The 25,867-nt window shown below is 42.5% G+C and overlaps 1 protein-coding gene across 1 annotated transcript in view; it reads right to left on the bottom strand.

Moving 5' to 3' along the window:
- Positions 1-1,909: 1,909 nt before the first annotated feature.
- NTN4 (netrin 4) overlaps positions 1,910-25,867 on the bottom strand; it is a 98,157-nt gene continuing 74,199 nt past the window's right edge. The window contains exons 6-10 of the mRNA XM_077807688.1: positions 17,120-17,333; positions 14,454-14,566; positions 11,946-12,014; positions 9,044-9,214; positions 1,910-3,892 (exon numbers count right to left, since the gene is read on the bottom strand). Of these exons, the coding sequence (XP_077663814.1) occupies positions 3,756-3,892; positions 9,044-9,214; positions 11,946-12,014; positions 14,454-14,566; positions 17,120-17,333 (704 nt within the window). The 3' untranslated portion in view covers positions 1,910-3,755. The remainder of the gene's footprint in view (positions 3,893-9,043; positions 9,215-11,945; positions 12,015-14,453; positions 14,567-17,119; positions 17,334-25,867) is intronic.

The raw sequence follows: 25,867 nt of genomic DNA, 5'->3' as shown, positions 1-25,867 counted from the left end.
TGTTGCGCTTTTCCTTAAGCATAAAAAGGGATTTTGAAGAGTAAAAGAGATCTAACCATCAGCCTCACCTGCTCTGAAGCCCTCCTCTGCAGGTGCTGTCAAGCCACTCAGTGGCATAGTTGTCTCCAGACTAACTAATAAGAAAAGGAGTACTTGTGGCACCTTAGAGACTAACAAAAATTTATCTGAGCATAAGCTTTCGTGAGCTACAGCTCACTTCATCGGATGCATTGAGTCAGTCTCTAAGGTGCCACAAGTCTTCCTTTTGTTTTTGCGAATACAGATTAACACAGCTGCTACTCTGAAGACTAACTAATGAGACCTACAAGGGCTGGTTTGATTGTCATTTGCAATAGGGCACCATTTACTGTGGCCAAAGCCCTCGAGCCACTACGAACGCAGCAATCTGCACTGTGTTTAACTTAGTCCCTGTGCATAAACTAGGCCAGTTCATTCTATGTTGATCTGTGGGTGGAGGTAGTCTCTGCACACACATCTCTCCTGCCCCTGCAGAAGAGAAAGGTTCAGTAGGCCTCTGTGGCTCTGTTGGTCCCTGTTCCTGACCATATGGTCAGCTCTGTGCAGGAAGGAGGCTGTCCAAAGGGAAGTATATAATTCCCCCACCAATGCTCAGAGAATCTGCAGAAAATCTAATATAGTTTGAGGCTCTGTTACATTTCCGTTGGAGCCGGAATGGGGTTTCATGGGCAAGAGAGCCAGAAGGGTGAAGAGAGTTGGTGTGGAGTCCCCATATTTCTGTACGGATCTTCCCCCACTCAAAGATCCATGCAGATCTCCCTGGGTTCCAGAAGCTAAAACTCTTACTTCTTCCAGGGTGAGGCAAACCCAGTCTCATGAGAGTAGATCTGACCCCAGTCCTCTATGTTTTTCCATTGGGGAAGAACTGGAAGGAGAGAAATCAGTGCCACTGTGAGATAATTAACCCTTTGGTTTCTGATTAACAGAGTACACCCAGGATGTGTATATCTAATGGAGTAGGTGTTACCTATAGAGTAAAAAGAAAAGGAGTACTTGTGGCACCTTAGAGACTAACCAATTTATTTGAGCATAAGCTTTTGTGAGCTGTAGCTCACGAAAGCTTATGCTCAAATAAATTGGTTGGTCTCTAAGGTGCCACAAGTACTCCTTTTCTTTTTGCGAATACAGACTAACACGGCTGTTACTCTGAAACCTATAGAGTAGTTCACCGCCTGTGCCTTCTGGCCATTCCTTTTCAGTACCTGTGAATGATTTTACTTTTGTTTTGTTAGCTGTAGGCCTTTTTTGTTTGGTTTTAATTTCCCACAGCATCTTCCCTTTTCAGTTTCAAATGAGAGCTGGAGGGACAATGGGTTAGCGTGATTTGGATCATCACTGGCCTGGTATTCATGTGTAGCCACTCTCCAACTCAGGCTATTGCTTTTCTGTGAGTACCAGATTCTGGCCAAGTCTAAACGACATTAAGGATGAAATAACCCCTGTGCAAAGGGCCTACATTTGAGACCCCTCAAAATAGGACAAAAATGTGAATTACATAGTACTTAGGCCTTGTGCTGATTCTTTGCACAAGGGCTGAATTTCACCAAAGATGAATTTCATCCGATGAAGTGAGCTGTAGCTCACGAAAGCTTATGCTCAAATAAATTTGTTAGTCTCTAAGGTGTCACAAGTCCTCCTTTTCTTTTTGCGAATACAGACTAACACGGCTGCTACTCTGAAACCAAAGAGAATAAAATTCTGCTGTACAATGGCTTTCTTTTTTCCTTGCATTGCGGGTGTCAGAACAATATTACTAGAGATGTAAATGGGAGTGAAAGATGAGGCTTTTGAAATCATATCATATTTATTACATACATGAGATATAAAAACAAATTACCAAAATAGCATCATTTTTGTGAGTCAACACGACCCTGAAAGAGAAATACATTTGTGAAGCAGATTGGCAGACTTGAATTTTTTTATGGCATTGCAGTTCCTCCTCTTTTTTCCCTTCATGCTCATAAACAGAATACACTTTATGTACTGAAGTTTAAAGATGGGTTACAGAAAAGGTATAATCTAGTGTTGGAAATGGCAATAACTGTGATATGTCCCATAAATTGCTGTTAAAATGGAAAATGGTCATATATACCGTAAATAAAAACACAGGGGAAAACAAATGTAATGTTCAGTTTTAAATACTAACATCGAAAATAAAATAAGCTCTAGATCTGCCATGAATTACGGGGCTGTGATATGTGAAACAGAGTTCTTTTCACTTAAAAAGTCCATCTCTTTGTCCGCAGGCAGAGTTCTTATCCTCTGGCAATTGCATTCTTGCTTCTTAGTCTCTTGTTCTCTATGCTGTTTGTGAAGTCTCATTATAGTCTATACCCATCGGGTTCAAACTCTGGTCTGAAATTGGGACTTCAGTGCAAGTACATTATCTTTCAGATTGCATCCTTGGATTCTCTGAGCGGTCAGTGCCAAGACCAAAGAGGACTATTCCCTTTATACCATTAACGTTGTCCACATTTAGGGGTCTTCTGGAGTGCTTCTGTTTCAATAGGTTGTTTGTAGGCCACCTTCACCCCTTTTTCTCTCCAACAACATTAAACTTGCCACACCATGAAGCGGCAGGTAGTAAAGTGCTTTATACAATGACATATTTACATTTGGATAGGATCAGTTTTAACACTTTGTGGACAAAACTTCACATACGCTGCCCCTCTTTAGTAAAACAACATTGCTGACAAAGGGCTGGATTCGGCTCTTAGTTATTCTGGTGTAAACACAGAGTCATTCCATTGACTTCGACAGGTTCACACTGGTGTAAGTGAAAAAACAATTTGGCCCTAAGTGAAATCCTACACATTCCTTTAAAAGCATGCACAACTGTTTTTGATGATGGCACATCCTCATCAGACCTTGTGCTCCTACAGAGTAACTGCAAATGACATGTTGCCAACAGAGCTCTCCCACTGATACAAACAATATTTCCAGTTCTATAGAAAGCTGTTATAAGTAGTGGGCCAAAGTCTGATCTTAGGGTCTGGCTGTATTGCAATCATGGGATGTGACCACAGCTTGAGTTGATGTACCCAAGCTAGCTTTAATCTCGCTAGCTCAAGTACTGGAGTAGTGACACCACGGCAGGGCAGGCTTCAGTGTCGTTAGCCCTGCAAATCCAGGGTTGCAGACAGGTTTGTGCAGCATGAGCTGCTGCAGCTTCACTGCTCCAGGATCCGAGCTGTGGGGATTAGAGCTAGCTGTGTACTTTGGCCTGAGCTGCAATCACTCCCAATGACTGCAGTCAAGACTCAGTCACAGTACAGCAGTGTAAATACAGGGAACGCCCTCAACTTCACTGAAGATAGTCAGGATTTACACTGGTGTGACTGGCAGCAATTTTTTGTCCATCCTCTTTAGTTTGTGGGCATGATTTTCCTCTCATTTATGCCAATTTTATAGTGGTGTAACTTCACTGACTTCAGTGGAGTTACTCCACAATTACACTGGGGTATGTGAGATGAGAATCAGACCCTACATTTTTTTGAATGTAACATTGGCTCATATGCGCACCCTTCCAAAGCAGTTCCAGGAGAGTACACCAACACTGACCTGGAAGGCTTAAACGAGACAGAGCCTATGAATCGGAACACCACTCTACAAATTTGGGCACTATTTTCTTACATTCCAGTTTTCATTTCAGAGGTCTTCTGTCTGTGAAGTTTGCATTTTGTGCATAAAGAAATGCCCTACCTGTTTGTGCACTTCTAGTTGCAGTCTCTTTTTAAAATCTCCAAGACTTTTCTTCCAAGAGCTGATTTCCACTGGTGTACAAAACTTTTCATATTGACTATCAGTCTCCCAGTCCGTACTTCCTCATGCCCTGCCACAAGGTATTCCAAGCCTGCAAATCATCAAAGTGGTCAGGGTTTGTATGGCAGAATGCTTAAAAAGATATCTACACTGAAAGTTAATATAAGTAGCTATTCTGAAGAAAAAACCCCTACATTTGTGTAGAAATACTGTATATAGAGAGAGATGCATCAAAGTCAGCCCTGTGCCCCAACTGACAGTGAGATCTGCATGAGATGCTGTTGTCAAGCTCTGAATCTGGTGGTGACTTACACTATATAGGCAAGTGGCATGTGGGAAGAGCTGTGGAGATAGAGGAGGTGCTGGGTAAAAGGTGCTCATTTTCATACCCTCTCTTTACAGACTTAATAGAAGTTGCTGGGTTAAATTCACTCCTGAGCAGCCAGCATAAGGTTTAGGCATTACTCAGACCCCACTTAAATTCTCAAATTAGGGCATATGTGGGACATAAATGATCCACAGGCTTCATGTTGACCTTCTTCTGCACAGGGGCAGATTTCATTCCTGTTGAGCCCCAGTTGTCCATGCAAAGCTGGCATGGCATGTGTACAACTTGTCTAATGTGTGTGTGTGTATGCATGTCATAAAGGTGGCATTAAAGGGGAAAATCAGGTAAATATTTCCATGCCACTATTTTTAGCTCTACAGCTAACGGTGAATTAAGGCTCATAATTTAAACAGATTAGAATAGTGTAGCCTAGCAAAGCAGTTATTCTCACCAATAATGAATGAAATTATCTATCAGGTTTTAGATATTTAAAAATACAGGATCTGCTGCAGATCAGTAAGGCAAGTTCCATATGTATTCCTCTCCTGTCATGGACATCCACAGCTGCAGGTTAAATGCCTTTAGGAACCCAATTAGCTATGAGATACTCCAAATGAGGCAATGGGGCTAGTAGAAGAACTGGAATGAGCACCTGGAGGGTGCCTGAGGGCTTGCATTCAAACCAAAACGTGCTTCATTAAATTCTGCCTCACCCAGACATTTCAGAGATATGTTAGCAGCGTCCCTCAAAAATCTTGCCTGAATTCTAGATGCTTCCAAAATCCAGTGAAACGCAGTGACATAGAATCCTGGTACATGGCTCCATCACATGCTTTTGATGCCACAGGCCTGATTCTGAACTCACCTGATTTTACACAGGTGTAACTCTGTTCACTGCAGTGAAATTGCTTAATTTATACCAGATTACTGGCTCTGGCACTGATTCAGGAAGGTGCTTAAGCACATGCCAGACTTTAAACACGGGAGCAGTCCCATTGAACTCAATGCGGTGACTCACATGCTTCAAGCTAGGCACATGCTTTCTGAATACCTTGTTGAGTCAGGGCCAGTGGGGGCAGAATGAGGCCCTAGCTGTTTCATATAAGGCTGCAAGTTATGTGAAGAAACACTGGGCCAGATCCTGAGGGCACACAGGAATCTAAAAGCTGTCCTAGCCGGGTAGCTGAGGATTCTCCTGGAGTCAGGGGATGGTGATGATTATTCCTATTTATATTATGATAGCACCCACAGGCCCCAGCCAAGCTCAGGACCCCATTGTGCTAGGGGCTGTACAACACAGAGTAATGGACAGCTACAGCTAGTGTAAAGATGGCATAGTGGGCTCTGCACTAGACTCTCCTGGCTCCCCCAACCATCGTAGGGAGTGTTCCAAAGGTAGAATGTCAGGGGTGTGGCTGCTCTAACTTGTCCCAGCCAGCCTCAAGATCTGGACAAGAGAAAGCTGGCTTAGAGCCATCTTTGCCACCTATAACTCCCTAGGCACAGCTGCGGATTTAGCCCAAAGTAGATAGTGTTATTTTTAACAGGCGAAGACCATTTTAAAAGTATCAACTCCACAAGTAAAGATATTTATATAATTTGATACAATTTACTATCTGTTACATCTGAGTTTTTGGGCAAACGCAGTCATCTTTCTGTAAGGTAAACACAGGATACATATCACAGTATGGCTATTTGCAGAGCACTCACTATGGCTGTATCAACATTTCTGTTAGAAACATCATTTTTCAAAGGATCATAAAATCTCTCTAGAGGAGGCAGCTTGGTATGACGCTCTGAGTATGGGAGCAAGTTTTTTTTTATTTAGCAGTTGATGTTGTAGACTTGCTTTTTTTAAAAGCTGCTCAGCTGTCTTCATGCAAATACAAAAATAAAATGAAAACACTTCCTTAGATGTCTCATTCTGTTCTTCAAGGTTGTGAATTTCATCTCAAATTCCTTGCTTTTAGTTGTGAGGAACTCTCTGTTATTTTCCTATGTTTGGCAGTGCTGCAATTAGGAAGTGGAGTCTGCTTCCTTGAAGGTGATTGAGACACTTAAATCTTCTGTGTTTACTGTCTTCTTAGTTCACTTCTGTGTGTGTGTTGGAAATATTCCTTGTAGGAACTCAGCTAGCTTATCATCTGAGCACCAGGGTGGTGCGATTTGATGAGTGTTTTTAGATTTTCTGGCTGGAAACTCTAAGATCCAAGCCGCTGCTCCGTATTGCTGGGACAGAATGAAAACATGATATTTTTACACTATTTTTCTCTCTTTCTACTTTGATCTCTTTCATGTTTTAGGAGATGTTGTTATCTGAGAAGTTATGTGTGAGGTAATCATTTCATGTCTGCTTTGACTTTTTTGTCCTGCTGTTCGTGGTTTTTATTGATCTGAAGGTTATAGTTCCTACGCTAAGAGAAGAGTAAATGGGTCATTTAACTTACAAATGCAATACTGCCAACTGGCCAAAAATTAAATTTCAGATTCTTTTTTACTTGCCTTCTAGTTTGTGGGTGTGAACAGTGCATTTGGTTCATGCTTTCAAGTTTTTCTTCATGACCATGAGGGCTAGAAACTTACTATTTTTAAAATGAAAGCTGAGATTCTTTTGCAATCACAGGACTCCAGGAGCTGGGGTATTAAGAAAAACATCAGCTATCACAAGACTACAAATAAAAGCCTTGATCCAGTGATGAGCTCCATGGAAGCAGATCCCTGAGCCTGCAGCAGAGCTTTGTGTTGGTACAGGGTCTTCTCATGCTATCTCATTGAAGAATCAGGGCCTTAGACCCTTTTCCTGCTTAGGGAATATTTGTAAGTATATCACTATTTCCTTAAATTTATTCATTACTTGAACTCATTCAATTAATTTTAAAAAGTGTTTTTACAGTATGGATGGATTGCAAACAATTCACCCAATATTGGATGGTTTGTCATTGTGTAACTCCAGATTTACACTTGCATAAAACTGGAGTAGGACAGTGGTGGATCAGGGCCACAAAACTGAAAATCTGAGCTATGTTGCTTGTGATTGGCCACATAAGTCATAGAATTGGCTCTGTTCCATGATTGGAAGTATATACAAATACGTGTGTGTGCAAAATTAAAGCGCAGTTTCCATGGGCGTACACTCATTTTGCTTTTCACAAACATTTTTGATAGGAAAATTTTCAAATGCTCCCATAAAGATGAACACAAAAGGGGCACAAGCGTAGCTGAAGTGAATGTGCTATCAGAGATGACAGAGGTATTTGTCTAATGGTTCTCCCTGACAGACCACATCCCCAGAGAGAGCAGATGTTTCTCAGTTCTTATTTCAGCATGCAGCAATTTAATTGCTACTAAGCTTCACCTACTGAAAACTAACATAGGTAAGAGCAATTTGCACATTTACATAAATTTACAATTGATGTGTACCAAATGCAGATTTTTGAATACTTGCCCCAGAGAACGCATCTCCGACTCTTCTTAGATGTCTGAGTAGCAGCTATATTAATTCACTCTGTGTTTGGCCTTTAATTTGGTGAAATACAGAGCTAGATCCTCTGCTGGTATGAATTAGTAACGTTTCACTGAAGTCAATAGATTTTCACTGTTTTACACCAGTTGAGTATCTGAACTATAATATTCTTTGTTCTTCAACCCTAATGGAGTTTCTTCAGCTTTATACTAGTAGAGCTGAGATCAGAAAATCGCCTTTCCTGTTTGCCTTTGCTTTGCATATGGAAACATTAAGAACCTGTATCTCTTGCATTAAAATGTTTATGGATTTTTGCGACGATCCAAGATCTTATGTGCTTAAATAATAAACTTAAGCATAGGGATGCTGATTCACCCTATCCCCTGTACCATGAGAAGTATATTAGAAAGAATTCCTAAGTACATCTCTCCCACCTTCTGTCTACTAGGTTCGAGGCCAAACACTGAGCAATATTTCTAACGACGACAAAAGATTGCAAAAATCTCCACAAGGTAACCTTTTTGAGTGATCTGATGTCTTACAGTAATAATCTTGCAGATGACCTTCTTCTCACTTAGTGAAAAATCTTCCTATTGCTAAATCTTCCTATTGTAAAGGAATCCTCAATATTGGAATCTACATTTTGTTCAGGTAACCCCTAAAATTATATGCAAACATTGTAAAAAGAAAATGTTTCCCTTAAATTAGTTACTAGCTGATCGCTTGTCTTGAATAGTAAAAAAGATAGTTTAGGTGGATTTTAGTTTCTCTCTACTGAAAAATTCTGCCTCTGAATTTCTTGATTCCTGTGATGATCAATGCACTGTTTTATCAGCATTGTTTACACTTCATTTGAAACCTAAACAGCTGTTCACTGAAAGAAAATGAGCAAAGATGATGAAGCTAAAGCTTCCCACTCACCCCCAAAAGAAAGAGCTTCTTCCATGTCATTTTAGCCTAAATTAATTCAACACTACTTTTGAAGAAGACATTCTAGGTGTGTGCTCCTTTGAGAGAAAGCTATAACAGCAGAACAGTAATTTGACCAGATCTAGAACTGAAAACTTGAACATGTTATTATGGATCTAAAGCAAAATTAGATTTGAAAAGAACTCTATCTTGTAGGTGCCTGGCTCAACATGCAGCTGCTTTCAGTAGTGAGAGCAGTGAGTGACTGGTGGATTAGCTATGTAAAGCTGTACTACTATAATTCTGCTTTACAAATAGCAGTTTCACACTTCACAACATGTGAAGTGAATAAGGATTTTCTATACCAAATAAAAGTATTCCACTGAGACTGCTCTTGGTGTTTAAATGATGGAGTAAAATCCAGTGTCTTAGTGCAGGACTATAAATTAAATGCACTGGAGGATGGGGTGGAGGAACGAGGAAGAAATCAGTATAAACTTGATGGGGACATACTTTTCACAGAGTCAAAGCCATATACCTACCAGGATTAAGAATTGGACAGGTGCAGCCTCTGTTAGTCCAGGATTCCGGATAGAGAGTTCGCTTTCCTCGCAGAATCTTAAACTTTGTTGATTTCAATACTTTCTTGATCTTCACGTTTACTTCTGCATGGGAGCCTTTGTCGTGGGCTGATAAAATCTTTGCTTTCACCACTGGGAGGGCACAATTTCAAAAGCAGCAATAGATAAAATGGTCACATCCACCTCTCTTTCTACTGCAGTGTTGAGTAACACAGCTAAAGTGACTCTACACTGCAGAATTAGCCTGAGAGTTTACATATTTAGGCTGAGACTGTGTGGGTTTGTCTCCACTGCAGTCGCAGGGTGTGATTGCAGCTCAGACCTAAACTAGCTTTAATTTAGCTAGCATGGATAGCTGTAGCAGTGAAGCTGCAGCTGCATGGGCTTCAGCTGCGGCTGAACAAGATCCCTCAGCAGTTCTCGCAGGCTAGTCCTCACCAAAGCGAGTGTTGCCTTAATTTCACTGCTCCAGGACTTGAGCTAGCTAGATTAAAGCTTGCTCAGGTGTGTGCACTTGAGCTGCAATCACACCCTGTGACTGTAGTGTAGCCGTACCCTGCAAGTCGTACTGTCAGACTAGTGACACGCAGAAATCAATACTTTGCAGTTGCTGGACAGAACGCTGGGTTAGTTTTATTTGAACAGTAACTGTGCCAGATGCCCGCCCATCCTAAAGACCAGGGGGTAAGGAGATGCTGAGTGGCCTGACTTTCGAAATGCTCCCATGGAGGTCAGTGGGAACTGCTGCTTTTTCTGCACTTTTGTTCAGCTTCAATATACTTTTAGAAACCAAACTTTAGGCTCCTGCTTTTGCAAACCTTGGTCGAGGCACACGAAGTAGAATGACAGGTGTCTGAACAGCACCCCACCCCAACAATCCTGCTCATCTCTAGCTACCAACGCTCCTGCACATGTCCGAGTAATGAAACTAAAACAGGAGGGCCACTGCCCGCTGGCGTTTGGGCTTGCCGATGCCCAGAGTCACCCCCACTTTCTTCTCACAGCAGATCTTTTCTCCTCTTACATTGGGGAGCCGGGAGGCTGGGATGGATGTGTGCCAGCCGTACAATGCAGAGCAGTGTCTCCATACCTGTGAACCGGTTTCTCTTTCTGCACTTTGTGTTGTGAACAAAACCTGCTGGGTATATCTCTGCAGGCTCTGGAGGGGTGATTCCCAGCTTGGGCAGACATACCCGCACTACCTCTGATTGAGCTAGCGCACTAAAAATAGCAGTGTAGTCATGGTAGTGCAGGTGGGGGGTTGGGCTGGCTGCCTGAGTACACTCCTAGGGTCTCAGTCAGGATGGCACTTGGGCAGCTCGCCCATCCTGTTGCCCACACAGCCGTGGCTACACATACACTGCTATTTTCAGTGAACTAAGATTGATCAAAGCTAGCTCATGTACATCTACCCGAGCTGAAAATTACACCTACAGCTGCAGTGTGGACATACCCGTACAGTCCTGCTGCTATGCTACGCAGGCTGCTGCAGAAATGACCTCTAGGAGAGCCGTGATGCCGGGGATGGTATTTAACAGCTTCTTATGATGTTGCTTTATTTAGAGACCATATTAAAAAATATAAGAAGATCCCCCTTCTACACTGCAGCCCCTCACTTCACGCTTATGATGAACCCTACAATTCAGCTGTTGTCTCTGTAATTTAGCTGACACCCTGCAACACTGAGTAATGAAAGGGTGGGAGGCCTGAGTGCACTTCAGATAAGATTTATGAAGTTGTTTTTTTGCTTTTATTTCTTATCTTTGGCTAGATTAAACACTGTCACTATCGCAGTCAGGAAGCAAAGTAAAGCAGAGATGGATTTTTTTCTAATACCGCTAAGCCAGGGCCATATTTCAGTGACATGCGGCCCCTTGAACTTTTCTTTGTGGGTCACTGCGCAGTCTGTAATGGCATGGATTATCTCTCAATGCATTTTAAACTCTAGCACGGGACAGAGCAGGTGCAAAAAAGTTTGAAAGCTCATGAAATGAAGGGAGTGTTATACAAAGAATTCCTTCCCCTGCACGGTATAAAGGAGACAGTTCACTGGTATTCAGCTGCACGGCTCACCATAGACAAAGTTTTCTCCTTACTCCTTTAAGTCTCAATAACAAATGCTCTTGTTGACAGGGTGCCAGTCCTTAGGAGTGAATGCTTAAGGGTTGGCAGAAGAGTCTTCTCAGTGAATGGTCTGTGCCCATGGAAATCACTCCCTCTTGTGAGTTATCAGAGCTCAGAGTTGGTGGCCTCTAAGCAATGGTGCAGGGTGGACCTTTTGGATAAGGTCTTCCTTTTAGTATTGGTCCTTCAGCCAAGGGGATTTTCTAGTGGTTAGTGGGTGGATAATAGAGTAGGACACTTGATTATGCTTGGCCGTTATGCATAGTGTATATATGAGGGTGTGTGTGTGTTTATAATTATATATTTTGTGCATTGCCTATATACTGTGGCAACTTGCATCAAATAAAGCTCCTGTCCTGTGTTTCTTGTGCACCCAGTCCTCCCACTGAAAATCAAGACATGCCGGGTAGAGTTCCAAATTTGTAAATAAACAAGTAATTTTCTCTATAATTGCTCCTTGAAAATTATCTTGGGTATAATCAGAACACAGGCAAACTGGGTGTCTGCCAAGTGATGTGCCCAGTGAGTGTTCATGGGAATCCACCTCTGATACTTGGCTTTTCCTGTAAGTTGCAATAAGAGAGGTAAATTTTATGACATCCTTTCTTCAGCTTTTGCTGTTTTAATTCATTTTATGGGCTAAGCACCAGCTATGCTGTTCTTACAGTCTTACACAGACTCCTCAAACTGCCCATTATGTGCCAACAATAACCCAACCCAACAAGAATATGTAACTCACCATATGTGTATTTCATTCCACAGAAGACCTTGGGATTCCCTAAAACTTGTTCTTTGCATTCACATTTACCTGTGGAAACAAACCAAACCAAACGTGTCTCATGGATGGTACTCCAAAGATTGAAACGTACAGCAAAGGGAGGGGATGGACTGGACCAAGGGGTGACTAATGGGATATAGAGCCTTTCACTCCAGTACTGCTCGTTTAGATCAGCCTGAGTGGGTAGAGACAGGGACTGGGGTGAAATCCTTGCCTCATTGAAGTTAGGGAGAGTTCTGCTATTAACTTTGCTGTGGCCTGGATTTCATCCCTTGTCCTTCTCTCACACTAGCCTTACATGGTGTAACTCCATTGACCTCCCTTGAATGACTTTGCTTCACAGTTGAGTAAGTGAGAGGAGAACCAGGCCAACAAAGTCATTACCCAATGATTGCCTCTTCGGTGGTTTTTGTGAGAGGATTTTGAGGGCTCCATCACTTCCCAGCAGACATGAGGCACATCTTAAAAGAACAACTCACCACCACCATTTGCAGCCTTGCACAGGGAGCGAAAACGCAAAGGCTGCAGGCATTGGTAACCAAGCGCCAGACCCAGGCAGACCGCATGGGCAAATGGTTACTTGTATTTTCATTAACACAACTCTGCCCATAACAAGGTTTGAAAACACCCACAGAACACCAGGCGAGACATAACTGAGCATCTGTTTCCCTAGCACATGCCCATCTCCCCAATTTTGAAAAGCACTCATTTGATGGACGCACAAGCTCGTCTTTCAGAACATCCAAGCTACCTTTAATTAGATGTCAAGTTTATTTATTTTAAAATTGGAATCTTCCAACTTTTACCTTTTAATAATATAAACTCTCCAACCTCCCACCGGCCCTGGCTCTGTGCCACACAAGGATTCCCCTGCACCAAAGGAATGCTCAGTTGGGGAGATCCACCAGCTATCCACCCCATTCGTGCCATAGGAGTGAGGCAAGGAGTCCTGAGCCCAAGGACTTCCCAGTATAGCTCGCTCCTCTGCAGTACAGTCTTATAGTGCTGCCATTTGTTTGCCAGGGTTTTCATTTTAAGCCCCTGAACCAGCAATGCACTTAAGCAGGAGCTTAATTTTGTGCCTGTGTGTAGTACCACGTTGACGTCAACTACACTTGATCACATGCTCAAAGTTAAGCATAGCGCTTAATTATTTTTCTTGGTCAAGGCCCAACCCCCTATCTTCAGGAGGTCAGCTAGAACTGAGCTCCAGGTTCACAAGATCTTAGCCTAAGAGGAAGTAGTTTTTGCATAAAATCTGATGGGAGGGGAAAAAATACCACCTTTCTATTTTGAATTACAGTATAAAAATAAGAAGTGAGTCTTTTCTGATTCTATCTTTGCATTTGTACCAGTCAAAATTTGCTTAAAATAAAATGTTGCAGATGGTTATTCTGTATTTGGCTGATTAATTGCTATTGTGCTCTTGAAATAAAAAAAATTATTTAAAAGTCTCATGGACAGACACTAGGGTTTTTTCTCCCCACTTAATGTGTCCTCAGAATTTTTATCATGCAATTCAGTGCACATGCAGAAAGTGGCACTTGCACTAACTTGATAAGATAGAATGATTTAGGAAGAAGGTGTACTGTCAATCTGCAAAACACAAAGGCCCAAGTTGTGGAAACCTTCTGCTGGTGAATGCTTACTCACAAAAGTAGATGCACTGAAGTCATTAAGACTAGTTATGTGAATAAGTGCTCACAGGCAGAGGAGATGCACAATCAGGCCACACTGCCTACTAATTTTCATATGGTCCAGCAATGTTTCACAACACTTTTTAGGAGGACAAGTGGAAAATAACTTCTCCAGTTGAAATCATAGCTGGACTATGAGGTAGTCTGTAACCATGTCATCAACCACAACAGCTTCCAAACTTCATATGATAGTCTGAGAAAATTATTGTGTTGTCACTCTTGTTTTAGAAACTCCCTAATTACATATCTAATTCATCTGGGCAATATCATATTCTTCAAATAACTTTATCATCAATTTACCCAACAGAATATAACAGCTCTGGGAAAATATCACATAAAGGAGTTATTAAAAACAAAGTAAAAGAAAAGAGCATTTAAAAGTATTCTGATGTAAATGTGCAAAAGCCCGAGAATTCAGAGCTCAGGATGAAAACCCAGGCAGATACTCAAACTATCAACCCCTACACAAGCTATCAGCCCCTACACACAGATTTTAAGATGGGACTGTCTGCCTAGACTTTAGATATCCTTGTGTATGTGGGTCGAAGTCAGTCTTTCAATGTTCCTTAGGCTTTTTTTTTTTTGGTAGTTGAACAGTACTGAATGTTGGACATTACATTCCTCGCTACCACCATTGCTAAGGCATTAATCCAAAGCAACGCTGTGCTGCATTTTCACAAATCACTTTAAAAGACCCTTTTCTTGTTCATTAGGAACAATCTCTTAGTAATAGGAGGGGAGATAAGAAATATGTTTGAATCAGCTATCTCACCTGAATGCCGGAGAGCAGAGAATCCTTGTTCGTCCTCCCATCCCCAAGCTGGCTCACTCTCGTTAAACACAGAGCGGAAATCAGAAATTTCATGATGCCAGACTATGTCTGCACTGTTGTAATAAAGGGAAACTGTGAGGCATTTCTCATGGAATCAATAGAAAATACCACAAATTCAAGAAAATTATTACACACAATCAATAGTCCATTTTTCAGAAATTTACCATGAAGTTTCTCCAGATTTATTGGTATTGTAAAACACACAAAAATGAATAGTTTTAGACAGTGACAGCTTGATCATTGTAAACTCCCAGATTTGTGTTATGGATCCACATTTGGTATAAAATATATATTTAAGAATTTGTATGCAATATATAATCTCAGTGAATATACAAGGTCCACAGAAGGATCTGTCTGTACAGCTCAGAGACTCACAGACTTTAAGGTCAGAAGGAACTATCATGATCATCCAGTCTGACCTCCTGCACAATGCAGGCCATAGAACCTCACCCACTCACTCCTGTATTAGTCCCATATCATCTGGCTGAATTACTGAAGTCCTCAAATCATGATTTAAAGACTTCAAGTTACAGAGACTCCACCGTTTACACTACTTTAAAGCTGCAAGTGACCTGTGCCCCATGCTGCACAGGAAGGTAAAAAAACCCAGAGTCTCTGCCAATCTGATCCAGGGAAAAATTTCTTCTTGACCCCAAATATGGGGATCAGTTAGACCCTGAGCATGTGGGCAAGACCCACCAGGCAGACACCAGCCAGCCTGGCCTAGAGATGGCAATTGGTAACCTAGGCCTCCTGAGATGGTTTGATTTAAAATATGTTCTTCTCTAGCATACAAGCTAGGGCTTGACGTTGGTCCATTTAAGTCAACGAGACATTTGTGATTAACTTTAATGGGAACAGGACTTCAATCTTCCTTCAAATGTATGGAACCCCCCTACCGCACAAAAATTTTAAGAACCTGAAAGTACCAGCACCAGATGTCAGGAAGGGGAGTCATATGTCATGACTAAGGCTATGATTTAGTCACGGAGGCAGTGGAAGTCACAGAACCCGTGACTTCCAGTGACCTCTGTGACTTCAGTGGTGGGAAAGTGCAGGGTTGCCCACCGCCCACTGGCAGCAGGCCGTAGGGTACCCTGCAACTCCTGGCCACCACAGGCGGTGGGGGAACCCTGCAGTGGCTGGGGGAACCCCAAGCTCCTGGCCGCTGTGGGTGGCAGGGGAACCCCAAACGCCCAGTGGCTGTGGACAGCCAGGGAAACCGTGAGCTCCCAGGTGGCAGGGGTGGCTGGGGAACCCCTGAACTTTCTGGCAGCAGTGGCGGGGGAACCTCTGAGCTCCTGGCAGCGTGGGCGGCGGGGGAACCCCTGAGCTCATGGGTGGCGGTGGTGGAACCCTTGCAGCTCCTGGCCACTGCAGACAGTGGGGGAATCCCTGAGCTCACGGCAGGCAGGGGAAGCCCCGAGTTTGTTGGCGGCAGTGGGGAACCCCCAAGCTCCCAGCAGCCACAGCCCCCGGTGCTGTGGGTGGTGGGGGTACCCCGCAGTCCCCAGCTGCTGCTGGTGGCTCCTAGCCCCTGTGCAGCTTCCCCCGCTTCAGGCGGTATGGGGATCCACAGACCCCCATTTTGTCACAGATATTTTTAGTAAAAGTCCCATTGAAGGGACAGTCACGGCTTCTTTTTTCTTTGAATTTTTCTTTTTCGCCTGTGGCCTGTCCATGAATTTTACTAAAAATATCTGTGACAAAATGTTAGGCTTAGTCATGACCCATGATACTATAATAAAATGGGCCATTCTCCTGACATATTATTGTTAATAACTTAAACGTATTTCTAACCCAAGATCCTGCTTCCGTATCCCATAAAATTGTGACTGGCTGAACTCTGAGGCCCTACAATATAATAAATATAAATATGGTAGGGCAGTACATCCCCTGTACATATGCACATCAGGGTGGATGGATTTCCTCCTGGGCTCCATGGAAACTACTTTGATGATCATCCATGGGCTCTGTGTTCCACATGGGCACAGGAAGAGGGGACACAGGAGGGGCACCAGTGAGTCAAGGATTGGCTAAGTTTTACAGCACCACGCATGTTCAGCCCTGCTCTACTAACTCTCTGGCTCCCCTCTGAGACTGCTATAGAGTAAGGCAACCCAGACAATGGCAGCACAGTTCCAGCTACTGCCCTGCTGTCACAAGGGGATAGTTGGGCCAGTAAAGAAACACAGCGGGGCAGCCATCCATGCAGATAGTTTCTGCTTCCATGTATCTAGATAGCTCCTTCCCTGTGGCTCCTCTAGAACTGAAGGCTTGGAAGGTATTGTCCCTTGCTAACCCTGCAGACAGCAAAAGCCCTCCCATCAAACGCCATGAGATGTTTCGCAGGAAACTGTGCCAGGTAATCAGATGGAGCATTTAGTCTTCTCTGACTCTCTCCAATAGGTGTCTCCATAGGAGGAAGCCAATCTGGCTCAGTATCCATTTATAAACTGTGTGTAACATCAGGTTTTCTGTAGTACCAATCCAAACAATAAGGTCTATCTAAAATAATCAACACTTATTGAACATACCTGGGATATGAAGGTCCATGATCTATTTGCATTTGTGAGTCTAGAGAAATAGCATGTCTGTCCACGCACCTGCTGATGCAGTCACCAGTGAGTGGGTCACAGCTTCCAGCACAGTCACACGGTCTGCAGCCATACTCTCCAAAGCCCCAGTATCCCACCATACACCGGTCACACTGAGGACCTGCCACTCCAGGTTTGCAGGGGCAGTCACCGTTGCTGGGGTCACAGAAGGTATTAGTGCTGAAAGGAAGCATGGCTGATCCAACTGGGTGGCAGGAACACACTGCAGTACAAAGCAGGTACATCATGTAAGTGTATTGGTGTTGGAAAGCTAGCAATGCTAGATATGAATGCAGAGCAAACAGATTAGCTCACCCAACGCATGGCTGAACTGGATGTGCTTATTATTTCACACTACTGGGGAGCGAGGACTAGTAGGCTGACATAGTTACCAGAGGAAATATGTTTGCTACATTACTGAAAGTTTACCCAGAGTTGCTGGACTGGCACAACACAGACATTTTCCAATCATTACATGAAATGTGACCTGACAAAAAAGCAAAACTTTTGCTTGAAATAGTGTGAGACACATGCCAAACCTCCTGCGGTTCTAATAATAATCATGTTGTTTCTGGACTTTATTCTCCTTACTTGTATGAACCTGACCAGAGGAATTCCCTCTAGAAATGACAAGACTTTAACTTCTGTTGTATTATAATTAGTCAAGCTAGCTTGGTTTCGTGTCATGTTTTGCCAAAAGTGAAAAGTACTACGTCAGTTAGCTTATAACTCCAGGGCCCCAATTCAGCAAGGTACTTAAGCACATGCCTAACTTTAAAGTTTGCACCGAAGTACCTTGTTGAATCAGGACTTGGATCATTATTGTATATTCTACAAAAAAGAATCCTAACACAACTGCTTTCTTAAGTAACAATTCATGATTCTCTTGCTGCAAGAAGCTTTGAAAAAGTCATTTTAACTTAGATGAGTGATGGGTAAAATTTAGTTATTTTCTGGCATTTAAAAACAAAGTGGCTATTTTGAAATGCTGAATAAAAAATGAGGGCACTGATAACAAAGGGTCAGGCTGTATACAAACGCCATCCAGCTCTTGTACAGACCTTTAAACACGGATTTTTCTGCGTTTGTGTAAGGTTTTGTTGCCAAAAAACTGAAAAGACTCATTGTTATTATTGAACAAGGAAAGGGTCCTCTTCACTCTTCTTCCATTTTCCTCTTCCCTGCTAAACAGCCTCACATTGCAGCTTCTCTCCATTTGCATGGAAAGAGCTAGATGTGGCTCTTTCTGAAGACCATCAGAGTGGGTCAATGTGGCAACCACAGGGATTATTAGAGAGCAAGGTGACGTTTTTCTTCTTGGGGAAAGAGAGGGGGCAGTTTGGACAAATCCCACATTCCAGAATGAAAAAATTTGGAGGAAACTCTACATAGGAAGGGGTTGGACTTCTCCCCTTTAACACGTTTTTCCATCTGTAATCTAGGCCTCCCTTTGCTGTCGCTGGCATCCAACATACAGAGGGCTGGAAAAGTTTTAAATAGGGGATTTTTTTTTCAAGGGTTTTTTTTTTTTTTGGGTGCAAATTCAAATACCAAAAAATTTAGGCTGAAAACCAAAATAATTTGATCTGGAAACACCTGGCTGGGGTGCCTCATGGGGCTTGTCATTTGGATGCCTCATGCTCTCATTCTCCATTGTAGTCTGGGGCTCCCTGGTCAGATGCATTACAGTCCCATGGTGCATTACAGTCTTCTGAGAGAGGGGAGGCTGTATATCATGGGAGTCCCTAATTGTGGTGCACCATGGGAGATGTAGTCCAGCCAGGGAGCCCAGCCCATACAGGAGAATTGGGACATGAGTCAACCGAATGGCAAATCCATTAGGCACCACAGTATCATTTCCAAAGCTAAATATTTCAGTTTTCAGGCATTCTTTTTTTGACAAAAAAAATCAACATTTTTCACAGAAAGTGAAAATTTTCATTTATCCAAAACCGCAAATTTCTATCAAAAACAGTTTGGGCAGAACGTTTTCAACCAGCCAAGGGGTTTTTCCTTTCCTGCTGTGGAGGCAGTACAAAGAAAGGCACTATATAGAGCACAGCCATGCTTTGCCTTAGAACACTTATTGTTATGCACGTATCTTTGATTCTGACATGATGACGTTTTTGTGGTTTCCAGAAATTCCAGGGTTTGACGTATCTGAACTGCAGTTTTAACATACTAAGTCAGCCTTTAATATTGGCACTCAATTGACAGTACTGACTGTGGCTCCAGAATGTTTGCAAAAAAACCCCCAAAACCCAACAACGCCAAAATAAATAAAATAACCCCCGCTCCGCCCCTTCTTTCCCAAACAAAATATAATTATAGAAAATAAGATTAAAAATCCTCTCCACAAACTGCATAACTAGCTGCAGGCAATAGACTCCAGTACCTCTAATAGCATAGTTTTCAGCAGTGCTCACTGAGGCTCGCATATCTTTCTCCTCAAGGCTGTCAGGTATTTTACACTTGACACATGCATCCGAACGTGCTATTTTCTTACTTGATGCCATGGATATTTATGGAATTTCTCAACCCCCTTAGGGGGAAAGAAAGTGTCCTACACTCTTCTGGTCTCATGCACTCAATGGGCTAAATTTACCAGTGACATACATGGATTCAACTCTGCTGAAGTCAATGGAATTGTACTGCCTTAGGCCAGGGATGAATCTGGTCGAGTATGTTACATTTTAGCCAAAATTTTCTCCATTTTTTCCTAAGAGCTGCAGTTTGGAGACCCAGTTCCCATCACTTAATGGACTCTGCAATACCATGGCTAGCAGCTAAAATTACTCCTTCGAAAGCTGTTAGCAAAGATCCAGTCTGAGCATAAGAGGGAACTTGACTGAATCAGAGAGGCACATTTAGATGATTTTATTTTTAACTTCCATATTACAACCCAGTAAGTGCCAAATTTTCAAAGACCCCTCATCCTCACATTTGCTCACCTACATTTTTGTGCATTTATATTTTGAGATTTGGAAATAGCTCCTGGCAATTTGCCCCTAAAATCAGCATTCACAAGTATTCTTGACACTGTAGCTCAGAAGTATAGCTGGACTGCAGAATCATTTTTCCTTTAGCCACCTGAGGGAGGGTTCTCTTAAAAGTCTCTTTTGGACATGTCAGAGTTGCCTTTAGACGCTGGGGAAACTGCCATGCAAATTATAAAAGAGGCCTTGCAAACTTTCAACCTCCCCTCTCCCACAAAACGAAATATTTTCATTTCCTAGAGACTAAGGGCCAGAAAGATTATTCAAGCAAATTCACACTATTCTTTGCTAATCTTAACTAGGATGAAGATCAGCGCTACTATAACTACAGAATAAAGGTAATTACATACTTATGGGACCAAATTTAGACCTGGTGTAACTGGATGCAACTCCCACAGAACCCTTAGGGTCAAATTCAGTGGAGAAAGCAAACTGTTGTGCAAAAGCTACACGTTGGATGTAATATGGTCAGAAAATGATGTAAGCAGGAAAATAGTGTAAAGTCCACTGATCTGGCATTCAGGGAGTCAGACCATCAGGCCTGTTATCTGCTAAGGCTGCTTTTGTACCAGCGTACCAGTGCAAAACAGCTACAAGACCTATCTGAAAGGCCCCCTGAGAATTCCCCATGCATAGGGGAATTCACTGGTGATGTAAGCCATCCCCTTGCTAGCACCCCCAGTGTAAAGGGTATGCCTTGGTGATTCCCAGCTGGAAAGGCCTGGCCTAGGAGGCTGTTCTCTGTTATGCTTGGCACCCACCCCAGGGTCCTACAATCCTTTGTAACCCTTTTCCTCCTGAGTTGCACCAGGTGCACAAAAACTGAGCCCCAAGGTCTGGCCCAGTAGTTGCACAAAATGAGTAAGTTACAGGGCCAAGAAGGAGAAGGTGGGTTATCAAGAAAAGCAACAGGAAGGTGTGTGATAAAATGGAGGTGGGTAATTAGTTGCTTTCTTCTTTACCTTCCAAGATACATCTTCTTCTGCCTCCTTGGCATGTCAGTAATATTTGTTCATACCTGCTGGATCTGACCCTTAGTCCTGCTATGGCCCCCTTCTGCCACTTTGGTAGTGGAAAGCAGCTATAACACTGGCTTAGCCCACTACCTGGGGATTTGCTACACCATCTCCTATGCTGGAGCCCAGCCTGTGGGGTGTGACTGGGGGAAAGAGGATGCGGCTTTACTGTCCCATCATTCTGATGATCCCTGACTGCTTGTTGGCATACCAAGGTCAGTTGGGGGTGTGTGATTTTTATGGTATTTTTATACTGGCAAAAACCCTAATGTACATGCATTTATACTGGCAAAAAGGTGCTTTTGCTGGCACAGCTCATGTTTGGGAAACTGGTACAAGCTACGCTACCTAAAGCCATCCTTTGCCAGAAAAAGGTGTGTCTACACTATGAGGGTTTCCCAGGACAGCTAGACTGGCCAACTTTTCTAGTGTAGGCTAAATCCCAGAATGTTCTCTTGGACAGGAGCAGATGGTGCAATTTAGAGTAGCTTTGAAGCTGTTCTATGTAGCACTAAGAGCCTAATCAGCTTCCAGCTGGTTTCAATATTGGGGGGGAGCACAAAGGCTGATGCTGAGTTAATGTGGATAGTTTGCATGTAGTTCTGAAAATACAATAACTGTGTGTAATGTATATGTGATTAGAGCCTAGGATAGGCACATACTGTGAAACGCCATAAAGAAATAAAGTGCACCCCACAACGGTACAGAATGAATGCAATAGACATTCATAGTAAATAGGCCCAATGGCCTGTGATGGGATGTTAGATGGGGTGGGATCTGAGTTACTACAGAGAATTCTTTCCTGGGTATCTGGCTGGTGAGTCGTGCCCATATGCTCAGGGTTCAGCTGATCGCCATATTTGGGGTCAGGAAGGAATTTTCCTCCAGGGCAGACTGGAAGAGGCCCTGGGGGTTTTTCGCCTTCCTCTGTAGCGTGGGGCACGGGTCACTTGCTGGAGGATTCTCTGCACCTTGAAGTCTTTAATCCATGATTTGAGGACTTTAATAGCTCAGATATAGGTGAGAGGTTTATTGCAGGAGTGTGTGGATGAGATTCTGTGGCCTGCGTTGTGCAGAGGTCGGACTAGATGATCATGATGGTCCCTTCTGACCTTGGTATCTATGAGTCTATGAGACACTTCACATTACAGAGACAAACAAACAGCTAAATATCCAGACGAAACAAGGACATCATGAAAAGAAGAAGGTAAATGTCCCAGTATGTGTAGGGTTGGGACACAGCAGGAAATTAATTCTAAAGCAATACTGATGACTTGGAGCTTGGCAGTTACAGCTATTACTGTCTGTGGCCTGATGATCTGCTCCTCTTAGAGCTGCTTCTGGACTCTGTTTTCTCCAAGCAACTATCCTATCCCAAATACAGAAGTCTGTTGGAGAAGCTGAAGCAGCTGGGGAAAACAATAAAGCAGCAGAGGCCACTGGAGCATGGAGCAGTGAGAATCTGTGGACATGGGTAGATTGGATGCTGCTTCCTGGAGAATATATTTATAACCTTAGAGAGATGGTTCAGGGGAATCTACCTATCACACGGGTAAAATGTGGCTTTCACATTGCGGGGACTGTACCATGCACAATGCAAAGGACCATAGAATCATGGAAGTAAGAGAGGGGAAAAGGCTGTTAGGTCATCTGACCTGGCCCCCTCAACAAGACTGTCAGTCTGTGCTCCAGGGCTAGCTATGGCGAAATACACCAGGAGACAGAGCATTCTCTTCCTCATATTCAAACGTAGTGGCATTGAGATAGCAACACACAGTGTAATACATAAGAATACTTTGAGCTCAGCATCTACAAAGTGAAAATATTAATCAGCTGCCTGTCTTTGCTTGGGAGGTGCTGTATGGGAATAGGATTGTGTGGGGAAACATCTAGGCTGAAATCCTGCACCTGTTGAAGTCAATGGGAGTTTTGTCATTGACTTCAATGAGGATCAGGAGTTCCTCCTTAGCTCTGTGTTATGAATGAAGGTTTTGTTTTTTGGAGCTGCCAGTGACCTTTGGAAACACCAAATATTTACCCTAAAAGCCCTGTAGTGCAAAAGCAAAAAGAAACTCAGCAATTATGAAACTTGATTTCTTGTCCCTGGTTACACTGTAGCTGGGACTTCAAAATCCATGAGGGATATAAAATAAAACTGGAGGTAGGGGAAGGGAAAGGGAGTTACCTTCAGTCAGATTGCTATGTTAAATGGTAGAATGCCTTGTTTTATCTGGTACACACCTTCTCCTGAGCAAATATTATACATTACTAACCTAAAAGTATCTTTAAAGATTATGGCCTAACAACTCCTTTATTTACTTTGACCTTGGTGCCGTTTTAATTTTCATTGCTACTCTGTGGTTGAGCAATAATGTTGATTTGAGCTAAGTACAGCATTCTACAGTCTTCTCTATAAGAATAAAAGGTTATCAGACATGTCCCTTGTTACTACAAACCATGCACAACACAAGACTTTGAAACGTTTCATGCACAGACTTTAATCAGAATTATGTAGGTTCATCTAACCATGTTCATTCATTTGCTGTTCACTGGAGCTAACCAAAATACCACTAACCCTCTATGAGGAAGACTCTTGAAAACTTTTGGGGCACTGAAATATTCCATACAGGAAACACCAGTCTCACCTGAAACATTACACTCTCTGTGTCCCCCATCCCCCAGTACTGCACTGTGAGCTCCCCACAGATGAAGATGGCTGCTTGTAAGGCTCTGATGGGTGTGAAGACAGGAATGGAGGGCGTAGAAGGAGTTGCTGAGACAGGATTGGAAATTTTCCAAAGAAATATTTTTTGTCAGAAAACACTGATTCATCGAAACCAAAACTATTTGCAAGAAAGGGTCAGTTTTGACAAACTTCCTGCTTCAATTAAAAAAAAAGTTTAAAAATTATCAAAAAGGTCCCATTTCTATTTTTTAAAAAAAAAGTTTCATTTTTTTATTTGAAATGATTTTGTTTTAAAATTGTAGTTTATTCTAAAAAAGTTTAAAAAGTCAAAACTGAAACAAAATGCTTCAAAATTATTGAAACACAATGTTCCAATTGATCCACTCCAAATGTATCTATTTAGTTAGTTAGTTAGTTATCTGGATTATCAGTGAGTGAAAAGTTCTGAGATTTTGATTTTCGTACCATTCCGGAAGAGAGAAAAAAATCTGAAATCTCAAACTCTAACAGGATGGGGAAAATAATTTCCTGCCCAGCTCTAGCTGCGTGGCCCGTTCTGGAATGGAAAGTAAACTGGCCAAGAGGAGGAGGTCAAAAAGGAAAGCACTAAGGGGAATCTGGAGTTGTGGGGTGTCCAGAAGAGCATTTATAGGAGATTTCAAGTCTTTGCCTCCCCCAAATAAAGTCACCTTTGCCCTATTAATTTGAGTTTGTTGTAATGTCCTATGTGAAGTGTAACATTCTAAAGTTATATAAATCTTCATGAAATCAGCTTAATTCTGTCAAAATTATTTTATTGAGTTGAACAAATACTCAATGTTCTGTAACTAAGGGCCTGCCTACACAGGAAAATTAATCCAAATTAACTAAGGCTATGGCTACACTAGAGAGCTTGCAGTGGCACAGCTGCATCGATGCAGTGGAGCGGCTGTAAGTCAATGGGAGAGAGCTCTCCTGTCGATTTAATTAATCCATCCTCAATGAGCGGCGGTAGCTATGTTGACAGGAGAAGCTTTCCCACCAACATAGTGCTGTCTACACTGGCATTTAGGTTGGTGTAATTTATGCCGCAGAGGAGGGTGGCTTATTCACACCTCTGAGCGACATAAATTAGGGCTTGTCTACACTGGCAATTAACAGCGCTGCAATTTTCTTGCTCACGGTGTGAAAAAATACGCCCCTGAGCGCAGCAAGTTGCAAGGCTGTAAAGTGCCAGTGTAGACAGTGACCAGGAGCTACACCCCTCATTGAGGTGGGTTTTTTAGAGCGCTGGGAGAGCTCTCTCACAGCGCTGCGCTGCGACCACACAAGGCACGTTAAAGCGCTGCTGTGGCAGCATTTTAGCATTGCCAGTGTAGATTAGCCCTTATACTGACTTAAGTGGTAGTGTAGACATAGCCAATTTGAAGTGAATTAGTTAAACTGCATTAAACCCCTGAGTGAACGCCGTCATTCAGAAATAAAGTGACCTTAATTCAGTTTATGTTAATTCACTTCCAAAGTGAATAAACGAAACTGCATTCAGGACACACAGGGATTTAATGTGGTTTAACTAATCCACTTCAAATTCACACCTTTAGTTAATTTGGATTAATTTTCCTGAATCTCCACGTAGACAAGCCCTAATATGTTCTCAAATAATAACAGTAGCAAAGTAGACACTATTAATGCAAAAGGTAGATTATTAAGACTTTGTCTTACTGTAATAATTGCTGTCTTATGAGTTATTTTAAACATACATTACCTTTGGGATTTAAATACCACAGAGTTCCTAAACATAGAGGGTTCTTTAAATGGATTTTCTAGCGACATTTTTTAAGAGACAATGTAAGGGGACAAAATCCTAGCCTTGATGTCAGGCATATAACATTTTGCACTTTTTAAAAATGAAATGCATGAAAAAAGTAGAACGTTAGGGTCAGTGATGAAGGAAACTGACGTGACTGTGCAGCAGGTCTTATGTCCACCATTGTGTCAGTAAAAATATCCATTAATCATAGCATCTGCATAAGTCTGCCTCCTGCCAAGATTGCTAAGGTTTTTAGCCAGGATCTTAGCA

The sequence above is a fragment of the Eretmochelys imbricata genome, chromosome 1, assembly GCF_965152235.1.
Source record: "Eretmochelys imbricata isolate rEreImb1 chromosome 1, rEreImb1.hap1, whole genome shotgun sequence".
In the NCBI taxonomy this organism is placed as follows: domain Eukaryota; kingdom Metazoa; phylum Chordata; order Testudines; family Cheloniidae; genus Eretmochelys; species Eretmochelys imbricata.
Note: the sequence above shows the minus strand (reverse complement) of the source record. Positions and strands in the feature narration are given on the sequence as shown.